At 29.5% G+C, this 12,500-nt stretch overlaps 1 protein-coding gene across 1 annotated transcript in view; it reads left to right on the forward strand.

Annotated features, from left to right (window-relative positions):
• LOC137631957 (thyrotropin-releasing hormone receptor-like) overlaps window positions 1–3,086 on the forward strand; it is a 43,839-nt gene extending 40,753 nt beyond the window's left edge. Inside the window, exon 4 of the mRNA XM_068363949.1 lies at window positions 2,483–3,086. Coding sequence (XP_068220050.1) covers window positions 2,483–2,757 — 275 coding nt within the window. The 3' untranslated portion in view covers window positions 2,758–3,086. The remainder of the gene's footprint in view (window positions 1–2,482) is intronic.
• Window positions 3,087–12,500: the final 9,414 nt, after the last annotated feature.

The raw sequence follows: 12,500 nt of genomic DNA on the forward strand, positions 1-12,500 counted from the left end.
CTATTAAAGCGTGAAGTAAGAGATGATGAATGGAGAAGTATTGATTTAAAAACTCAAGATAAGAGATGACTGGTGAAATCTAACTGAGGCCCTTTGCGTCAATAGGCGTCGGAGGGGATGATGATGATGATGATGATGATGAAATATATTCTAATGAAAAATAAAACAGAAGGAAATCACCAATGGATATATTAAAAAAAATAATGAAAAATCTATTAAATACAAATGGAATTAGGGTATTCACAAAGCAAAAACTGAAAATAGGGCATTGACAAAGTGAAAGCTGAACATAAGGAATTGACAAAGTAAAAGCTGAAAATGGGTAATTGCGAAAAAAGAAAAAACTGAAAATAGGGTACTGGCAAAGTGAAAGCTGAAAATAGGGTATTGACAAAGTAAAATCTGAAAATAGGTTATTGACAAAGTAAAAGCTGAAAATAGGGTATTGACAAAGTAAAAGCTGAAAATAGGGTATTGACAAAGTAAAAGCTGAAAATAGGGTATTGACAAAGTAAAAGCTGAAAATACGGAATTGACAAAGTAAAAGCTGAAAATAGGGTATTGACAAGGTAAAAGCTGAAAATACGGAATTGACAAAGTAAAAGCTGAAAATAGGGTATTGACAAAGTAAAAGCTGAAAATACGGAATTGACAAAGTAAAAGATGAAAATAGGAAATTGACAAAGTGAAAGCTGAAAATAGGTAACTGATTAAGGAAAAACTAAAAATATGGTCTCAATTAAATGAAAGCTGAGAATAGGGAATTGACAGAGCAAAAACTGAAAATAGGGTATTGACAAAGTGAAAGCTGGACATAAGGAGTTGACAAAGTAAAAGCTGAAAATGGGTAATTGACAAAGGAAAAACTGAAAATAGGGTATTGATAAAGTGAAAGCTGGAAATACGGAATTGACAAAATAAAACCTAAAAATGGGAAATTGACAAAGTAAAAGATGAAAATATGGTATTGACTGAGTAAAACTTAAAATAAGGAATTGACAAAGTAAAAGCTGAAAATAGGGATTTGACAAAGTAAAAGCTGAAAATACTGAATTGACAAAGTAAAAGTTAAAATAGAGAATTAACAAAGTAAAAGGTTAAAACAAAGAATTGACAAAGTAAAAGCTGAAAATGGGGAATTGACAAAGTAAAAGCTGAAAATGGAGAGCTGACAAAATAAAAGCTGAAAATAGGGAATTGACAAAGTAAAAGTTAAAACAGAGAATTGACAAAGTAAAAGGTGAAAATAGGGAATTGAGAAAGTAAAAGTTAAAATAGAGAATTGACAAAGCAAAAGCTGAAAATAGGGAACTGACAAAGAAAAAGTTAAAATAGAGAATTGACAAAGTAAAAGCTGAAAATGGGGAACTGACAAAGTAAAAGTTAAAATCGAGAATTGAAAAAGCAAAACCTGAAAATAGGGAATTGACAAAACAAAAGTTAAAATGGTGAACTGACAAAGTAAAAGCTAGACGAACCTATGCCCTTTGGACTCTAAGGACTAACGAAATTCATAGCATGATAAACTAAAAGGTTTTGACCATAAACAGAAAGAGAGATAAGTAAGGAATGAGAAATATGGAAGAGAAAGATGGAATAATAACCGGAGAGACAGACAGAGAGACATATACACAAAGACGGGAAAAGACGTTCATGCAATTAGTGTTAAGATAATGGCAAAGGAACAAGGGAAGAATAAAAAATATATTTACACTATGAATCCATTTTTGGATTTTAACTATTTTTTTTAAAATAAAAAATCAATTCCTCTTTCCAAAACAAAATGAAGATTATAATAGCAAAGGAACACAAGGAGAATAATAATGAATATATTTAAATTATGAATCTAATTCGGAATTTTAAAAAATTCTTAATTTAAAAAAAAATAATTATCAGAATAATGAAAAAAATTAAAACCTCTTCATACACCAATGAAATTAACTTATTTCCAGGTCTCAGGAGATAATAGTGGATATATTAAGACTAGGAAACTATTTCTAGATTAAAAAAAAAAACATCGAAATAAAATAAATGGAATTAACTTCTTTCCAGGTCATAAGAGACAATGAATATATTTACACTATAAATCCATAATAATAAAAATTGAATGTTTTTCCTTCCATTTGCCATTTATTTTCGGCGTAAATATGATCGATATAAGAAAACGAATATATGTATAATTATATATATATATATATATATATATATATATATATATATATATGTATACATATATATATATATATACACATATATATATGTGTATATATATATATATATATATATATATATACATATATAGATGGAATTAACCTCTTCTCCCTTCCAGGTCCCCCCCAAAAATATATATTCACAGTATAAATACATTTCTGGATTAAAAGAAAAATAATAATAATAATAATAATAATAATAATAATAATAATAATAATAATAATAATGATAATAATAATAATAATAATAATAACTTTCTTCTCCCTTCCAGGTCCCAGGAGACAAGAGCAATGGGCCATGACGATGTTCTACAGCGAAGCTGGAAGACGACCGCATTCCAGAGCCGCTGGATGTGGCATAGGAGTAGGAGGTGGTGGAGGAGGAGGTGGAGGTGGAGGAGGAAGTGGCTTTGGAGTGGGAGGACATGGAGCGGGAGCCCGAGAGCCATCTGTATCCCCTCGCATCCACTACCATCCTGCTCCTATTGACGAACCCCCCACTATGGATACAGGCTTCACAAACACTCCGTCGCTCAAGGTTAATTAAAGAGGATTATTAAAGCAAATAATAATGGCAATACGCAGGTGATGTAGGATTCTGCTCGTAAGGATTCTGAGGTAATTCGTATTGTCCTTACTCTGACAGATGATCCTTGTTCAAGACAATCCCTTTTCTCGTATTGTCTTTATTGTCATTTAAATGTACTTGATTGTTTCAAGACAATAACAAATTGTGTTTTTCATAACACTACGAGATTTGCGTAATCGTATCAACGTGAGGTTTGTGTGAGTTAAATTGTAATGTTTTTGGAATAGTGTAAGGTTTGGGTGTCGGAAAAAAATGTTATAAACTTTTCGCTTGGAATGTTAATTGATATAATTATGACGTAAATCTTATACAAATCAAGATATATATATATATATATATATATATATATATATATATATATATATATATATATATATGTACATTTAAACTATCATACAAGACATTTGTAATGCCTTGTATGACCCGAATATTAGTGAATTATATTTATTTTTTTGACAATATATTGATTTTCGATATAATTGATATGTACTTGCAAATGTATTTGAATGTATATATATATATATATATATATATATATATATATATATATATATATATATATATATAGAAATGCATGTATATGTGTGACTTTATGTGTGCAAATATATATACATATATATGTATATATAAACCTATCATATAACCATATCTTATTATCAGCATTGTTGACACAATACAATCACGTTTGCATGCAAAAAAATAAAAAAAGCATTTAATTCTCTCATAACGTTTTCCAAGCATAATTGTTTTAGTTAGGGATGAATCTTTTTAATCAATTGATGTTATGTTATATAAAATTTCATCCCTATATAAAATGCTTTATATTATAAAAGTAAACCGATAAAGCAATAATCTATTTTTGAAAAACCTGCACCATATTTTCCATATTTATTTGCGTTAGTTCAGAGTCTATATAGCATCGACTAAAATGATAATAACTATAAGAATAATACTAGATAACTAATAATGATAATAGTGATAGTAATAAATAATGATCATTATTGTTAGTATCATTATTATCATCATAATCATTAACAAAATTTGCTAAAGTATTTTAGCATTTGGATCAATCTCATGAACAAATAATTTTCTTCCAATTTAGATAAAAAAAAAAAGTAGCGAAAAATCTTAATAATAACGATAATTACCATAATAATAAGACACATAATTCTATCCTGTGGTATATATTCATCATGATTATATAAACATCTAAAAATAAACTTTAAAGATTATAGGCAGTGCTTGACATTACTAAATAAGGATCCTTTGGAATTTATATGATGTAGCGCCCTTTAAACTTCTCACTTAAACGGCCGTGTCACGAAGTCAGCCGGGAGTGCAACGGATAGTTTAACGGTTTTGCATGGATTTAAACAAACAGAGATTCCATTATATTCATTATATACCCACTTTCCTTCCTCTGTTAATTACCCTTTTTTGACATGATTTTAAAATTTAACAATATTTAACCCTGGTGAGCAGCTAGTGGTTTTTGCTGCAAGAATATATCTAAAATTAAATAGCTGTCATGTCAGGAAATCTATGAGAACAATAATAAAAAGTAAGATATTTAACGCTTCATGGCTAATTATATTAGCACTGTCAGAATTATCAACTACCTATATAAAGTATGTAATTAACTAATACAGATTTTAATTAATTAATGTGCCACTGGTCAGTGATATATTAAGTCAATATATTTAATTCAATCTTGAATTCGGGTCTGGATTATATATATTTTTTCCTTTCAAGATATTTTTTTCTATCTGAAGAATTAACTGAAAATACATTTTAACGAGATATTCATATGCAAATTTTATCCATAGTTTATCAAATCCAAGATATTCATATACAAAAGTTTATTCATAGTTTATCATTTCATAAGAATGGTAAATTGAAAAGGCAAAAATGCATAGTTCATATTCATATTCCAAGTTCATATTCTTAACAAGATTATCAAGACTGTGTTGCCTTATCAATATCGTGTGAAAATCTTATCGATATTGAGTGAAACTCTTATCAATATCGTGTGAAAATCTTATCAATATCGTGTGAAAATCTTATCAATATCGTGTGAAAATCTTATCGATATCGTGTGAAAATCTTATCGATATCGTGTGAAAATCTTATCAATATCGTGTGAAAATTTTATCAATATCGTGTGATAATCTTATCAATATCGTGTGAAAATCTTATCAATATCGTGTGGAAATCTTATCAATATCGTGTGAAAATCTTATCGATATCGTGTGAAAACCTATCGATATCGTGTGAAAATCTTATCAATATCGTGTGGAAATCTTATCGATATCGTGTGAAAATCTTATCAATATCGTGTGAAAATCTTATCGATATCGTGTGAAAATCTTATCAATATTGTGTGAAAATATCGTAGCGAATTACAAAGATGATTGCGTAACTTTTTTTTCATGAATGAAATACCTTAGATCGTAGTTTTACTATAAAGATACTATATTACTATCAATGATCATTAAGTGGCAGTGCATTTATAAACATATCATAATGAGGTCAATGAATGACATTCATCATTAGCTTTTCATCCATACGACGTGGATGAAAATACTCCAATTGATTGAACGTTCACTTTAATCTACCTTCAAGATTATAATGAACATTCATTAACTTGCTTCTTTGTAAGTAGTTCTTAACCAACTGTGAAATAACTGTAATTATTTTCTTATCCAATGACAAGTCTTCTATAAGTCTGTATAAATCTGTATCTCTTTTTCCATTTCCTGAATGTTGAGACTAATTCCTTTTGGGAAAATTTCATCTGTTCGTGTCGGTGTAAATGTTCATTGTACGGGGGAGAAATGCATTATAATTGTAGCAGTCATCATGTCTTAGTTCGCCCATTCTGTTTACTGGACCTTGTCCCCAACACCCAACCGCTGCCTGAAAGTGTTTATTTGAGCTTATGTAGCGGGTTTTGAGAGCTTCAATGCGGCGTTCGTTCGACGAGAATGCAAATCAAGATGGTTATAATATTGCTTAGTAAGAATTCTTTAGCATACTGTGCCTTACGTAACGAAAGCTTGGCCTTGCCAGCATGTAGTGGGAGAAAATACCTGTATATAAGTAGAGAAATGAAATAAATTAAGCAGATTTACTGCTGTACATAAGTATAAAGAAATAGCATAACTGAATGATTTTTCTTTGTGAGTAGAAAGAACAGCCGAGATATATCCTTTTAAATGCAACTTAACCTTTCAGACAGCGCTTGCTTGTTGTTGAATGAGAACAATACTCGGGCTAGTAAACACCACGGGTCCCAAAAAGCGGTGGGAATACCATTAGCCCAAAACCTCATATCACGGACCGCCCATACGCATGAAGTGATACACCTTTCACTCGTTTTCTTTACTATATGAGGGCGGGGATGGTAGTCCTAATGCCAGCCACCCTCGGCCTCCCGAGAGCCCTCTTCGAGGTTAGGATAGATATGAAGGAGGCAAGGAGAGCTGTGGGTGGCTGGATTCCCTACAGAGTTTATGCTGATAAAAGGCCGCCATTTGTGTGATATGACAAATGTAGGCTGGTTGTAATGACTAATTATAGGTATGTATTAATGACCTGTAATTAAATGTGCAGGTTGTGTTGTTTTAATATATATATATATATATATATATATATATATATACATATATATATATGTATATATAGTATATTTATATATATATATATATATATATATATATATATATAAATATATATATGTATATTTATATATATATAAATATATATATATATATATATATATATCATATATATATATATATATATATATATATATATATATATATATATATATATATACATATATATATACATATATATATATATATATATATATATATATATATGTATATATATATATATTAAAGTTATATATATGTATATATATATATATATATATATATATATATATATATATTAAAGTTTTATATATATAAACACACACACACACACACACATATATATATATATATATATACATAAAATGTATGTATATATGTACATGTCTGTATATGTTCATGTTATTGCCGTAAAAAAAAATATGAATATTAAATGTGCTTCTACTTATGACCTTACAAGCAACTATCATGTTTGTGAGTCTTATCAAAGTAAAGCGATGTATTTTGTATTATTTATTGTAATTAATGTAAATGGGCTAATGAGAAAAAAAAATGTGTCTGATGGTCCATTTATGTGAAATGTCGTAATAAAAATGCTGTAAAATTTTGAAGGTTTTTTGAGTACCCTTGAAAATTTTAAACTGTTTTTTGAAATATTTTTCGAATTATTATATTGTATATTGAGTAGTTCGTGTAAATGTAAACTTCAGAAAACTTTTTTTTTTACGATTTATTGAATAATGTTAATTAAAAACAGTTGTGCCAAAAAAGTCGACAATTTACTGAATATTTTTTGAATACCCTTGAAAATTTTAAACTGTTTTTTGAAATATTTTTTCAAATTATTATATTGCATATTGAGTAGTTCGTGTAAATGTAAAAGAAGAGTTCAGAAAAACTTTTTTACGATTTATTGAATAATGTTAATAAAAAAAAAAAATGTGCCAAAAAATTCGATAATTTACTGAATATTATCAAACAAAATACTTACTAAAAAGTCTATAAGATTTATTGAATACTGATGAAAAAAAAGGTAGTTCTAAGTGGGAATATAAAGCCAAAAGAGTTTGATATCATGGCTAATAAGGTGTTATGGTACGGAGAGAGAGAGAGAGAGAGAGAGAGAGAGAGAGAGAGAGAGAGAGAGAGAGAGAGAGAGAGAGAGAGAGAGATGTTTGAAAAGCTGACCAAGGTATGTAAGGTATAATATGATAGAAAAACGGATCTAAATAACAGAAGAAACAATTATTACTTTGAGTCGTTGTAAAGGAGGTGAAAGTGGTTTGAAAAGCTGACTAAGGTGTATAAGGTATAATAAGATACAAGAAAGGTTCCACAAAATAGTACACGAGGGTAAAAGTATTAATTTGGACCGTGGTTAAAGTGAGGGAAGCCGTTTGGAAAGCTGATCGAGGTGAGTAAGGTAAATTAAGATAGAAGAAAGGTTCCACAAAATAGTAGACGAGTGAAAAAGTATTAATTTGGACCATGGTTAAAATGATGGAAGCGGTTTGAAAAGCTGACCAAGGTGAGTAAGGTATATTATGATAGAAGAAAGGTTTCAAATAATAGGAGACGATGGAAACAGTATTACTTTGAATTAAGGTTAAAGTGATGGAAGCGTTTTGAAAACCTGACCAAGATGCGTATGGTATATTAGGATAGAAGAAAGATTCCAAAACAAAAGAGGAAAAAAATATTATTTTGAACAGTGGTTAATATAATGGAAAAAGTTTTAAGAAATATAGTTCATTAGTAGTATATTGAGTATGTTGTATGTAAAGTTTTAATTTGATCGCGGAAGGTAAACAAAAAGTAAACAGAGACAGATAGAATAGCGTGGTTCACATATATCTGGGAGTGGGAGGAACTATAGCTTAAAATAAAGTTGCGTAAAAAGACTTACTATATATATATATATATATATATATATGTATGTATATATATACATATATATAAACATATATATATGTATATATATACTTATATATATATATATATATATATATATATATATATATATATATATGCATATACATATATTTATATATATATCTATATATACATATATATGTATATAAATAATTATATATATATATATATATATATATATATATATATATATATATATATATCAGGTTACAATTGCAAAAAAATCTGTATTGGATAGTTTTCCCTTATGTATATATATACTTATATATATATATATATATATATATATATATATATATGCATATACATATATTTATATATATATCTATATATACATATATATGTATATAAATAATTATATATATATATATATATATATATATATATATATATATATATATATCAGGTTACAATTGCAAAAAAATCTGTATTGGATAGTTTTCCCTTATCATAATGAGAGATTTGTATCAAAATTATAGTAAATAGTCTATTTTATAATATACTAACAGAATCCCATGTATGTTATGATAAATATCTAATGAAATCATGTCAGGAGTTACATATGTTCATTTGATATGCATCAATGGACCGTAATTTACATATAGACTATTCTTTATTATCAGCAATTCACTTACGACTTGAAAACTCGTAAATACTTTTTTCCGGTCGTTCAATGAAATTTGAGTTCCTTTTTTTTTAAATAACATGTTGAAAGAAACATTAAAATCTGAAAAAGTAGTGACGACCTTCCTCAAATCCACTACCCCGCTTTTAACAATTATTATTATTATTATTATTATTATTATTATTATTATTATTATTATTATTATTATTATTATTACTTGCTAAGCTACAACCCTAGTTAGAAAACTATAAAAACTTTAACAAAACCAGAGGAAGAGAAACAAAATAGAATAGTGTGCCCGAGTGTACCCTCAAGCAACAGAACTCTTGCCCAAAACAGTGGAAGACCATGGTACAGAGGCTATGGCACTACCCAAGACTAGAGAACAATGGTTTGATTTTGGAGTGACCTCCTTAAAGAGCTGCTTACCATACCTAAAGAGTTTCTCTACCCTTACCAAGAGGAAAGTGGCCACTGAACAATTAGAATGCAGTAGTCAACCCGTAGGGTGAAGAAGAATTGTTTAGTAATCTCAGTGTTGTCATGTGTATGAGGACAGGAGAATTTGTAAAGAATAGACCAGATTATTCTGAAATAGCTCTGAATACTCTTCTGGACACTTGAAATAAGGTCACCCCGCCCTTCCTCGATGCCTATAAAGAATGAAATATCAGAAAATCAATGGTATCCTTATAAGCTTCTCCTAGAAGTGCTCTCCTATATAATACTGTTAAAAAAAATTCCCGTAAAAACACGGTAAAAATCTCGGAATAAATGTTGCCAGGCATTTACCGTTTTAAAAAACGGATATATTGACGTAAAGGAGTGATATTACGGTCACCAGACTTTAAATGATAATAACAAAGTATAGTATAATTACGGTCCCCCGTATTTTTCTAAAATACGGCTGAGAACAGTAGATTTTTACGGAGAATTTCCGATTAAAATTACGGTTTTTTAACAGTGATAAGGAGATATTACGGTCACCAGCCTGTAAAAGATAATAACAAAGTATAGTATAATTACGGTCGCCCGTATTTTACTGAAATACGGCTGAGAACAGTATATTTTTACGGAGAGTTTCCGATTAAAATTGCGGTTTTTTTTTAACAGTGATAATAAAGAATTGAGGAATCTGAAATCACATGTTCCTCAGTTACCCTCTCGTTACATCGAGTCCTCTTCAAGTGCCTATTCCAGATCTATATTCACGCCCAAATGGAATCCAGCAGAATATTTAAGGATCTTGGAGATACCATCACTTTCCAGCCATTTTCCAGCCCGGTGGGCGAAAAGTTCCAGGAATGAATCCTCAACAGATGTCAAAAGAAATATGATGTCGAAGGACTGAACCCCTGGGACGGTATTCAACGAAGGCCAGATGTCTAAGGCATATAATGGTTGATTCTGGAAGACCCAAGTTTTTGGCAGAATATTTCGGAGTCAATTTTGATTTTTACTTTGGCTTACTATTCTATCTGTTTGCTTATTTCCTTTTCTCGCTGGGCTATTTTCCCTGTTGGAGTCCTTGGGATTATAGCATTCTGTTTTTCCAACATGGGTTGTAGGTTAGATAATAATAATAATGATAATAATATTGATGATAATTATAATAATGATAATAATAATACCAATGATAATAATAATAATAATAATAATAATAATATAACATTAGAATATTATATAATATTAAAATATTGATAATATTATTATTATCATTATTATTAATGATAATAATAATAATAATAATAATAATAATAATAAAAAATAATAATATCAATAATAATAATAATAATAATAATAATATTTGAATGGAAGCCTTCAATAGGTACCATACACAATCAATATTTATTAAAGTATACACATTCAGTGAATAATTTTACCATCCAGGGATATTATCAGGTAAAATAGATTATCATGAAATAGAGTCCTAGAAATCTATAGATAGTGATAACTATCGAACTTCCAATAACCAACATTATATATAGATACACTATATATCTCAATGCAACCTCACCATCCTTCTGAGCTAAGGATGGGGGGTTTGGGGGAGCCTATAAGTCTATCTGTTAAATCATCAGCCGCCATTGCCTGGCCCTCCTTGGTCCTAGCTTGCGTGGAGAGGGGGCTTGGGCCCTGATCATATTTATATATGGTCACTCTCTAGGGCATTGTACTACTCGATAGGGCAATGGCACTGTCCCTTGCCCCTGCCATTCATGAGCGGCCTTTAAACCTTTAAATGAATCAAAAGTGTTCAACCGAAAAAAAAAATACATTATAACCAACAATTTAAAGTATAATTTAAATACATATTTTATCATCATCATCATCATCATCATCATGCCTATTGACGCAAAGGGCCTCGGTTAGATTTCGCCAGTCGTCTCTATCTTGAGATAGTTTGGGCATGCTCTTCGCACTCCCCAAGAGAGATTAGTTCACTAAACGTTCAGCTGGACTCCAAAAGGCACTATAGGCCATTTCTTTTAGCGATGCATATTTGCACAGACTCGCAACGGTGCCCTTTTAGCTCGGAAAAGTTTCCTGGTCGCTGATTGGTTAGAATTATCTTGTCCAACCAATCAGCGACCAGGAAACTTTTCCGAGCTAAAAGGGCACCGCTGCGAGTCGGTGCAAATATGACTCGCTAAAAGAAATGGACTGTAGGAGAGCTGGAAGACCCAGGCCTACATGACTGAGGACTATGAAGCTTGAAGTAGATGATAAATGGAGTACGTATTTAGAAAAACAAAATTTATGAAAGCATATATCATCTAGAAGCAAACCAATAGTGATATATCAAAGTTTGCCTTTTGGTAAAACCCGCATTCTTTGAAAGCTGTCTTTTCGATTGTCGGAACAAGTTAAGATCCTGTAGATTACCTGTTATATATTGCTTGTAATTGGAAGGAATGGCGAGCGCTAAAAAAAAAAAAAAAAAAAAAAAAAAAAAAAAAACCTTGCTTTTCTGAGAATCTCTTTTAATGGTTTCTTTTTGCAGTTATAAATTACTTAATAGGGCGTGATCATTATGATTCATTGCAGGTAATTCACCTCAATAAATCAAGATTCAATAAAAGAAATACCTAAAATAATAATCGAAAGAAATATAAAAAAAAATGATATCCAAATCAAAGAAATTAAATGCAACTATGATATTGAATATCTATCTTTTTCATTTTCTAAGTTACAACTAGTCTTACCTATATCAAATAATCATTAATATTCACAAAAATATAAATATTCATAGACACTCAAAGACCATATTCCATATAAAACTCATTTCAGTACATTTCAGAAAAAAAAATCTTTCAGAAATAATATTTCTATCAAATATATCCAGTTTTTATAAAAAGCGTAGCTTTTTGGTATATATCTATGGGAAATGGAATATTGAATTTGATTCAAAAACCTTTTTCAATTTATATGGTAAGAGTTCATTAATCAAATATCTGATACAGATTGATGGTGTGAAATGTCCGGAG

Source organism: Palaemon carinicauda, chromosome 40 (assembly GCF_036898095.1).
Source record: "Palaemon carinicauda isolate YSFRI2023 chromosome 40, ASM3689809v2, whole genome shotgun sequence".
NCBI lineage: Eukaryota > Metazoa > Arthropoda > Malacostraca > Decapoda > Palaemonidae > Palaemon > Palaemon carinicauda.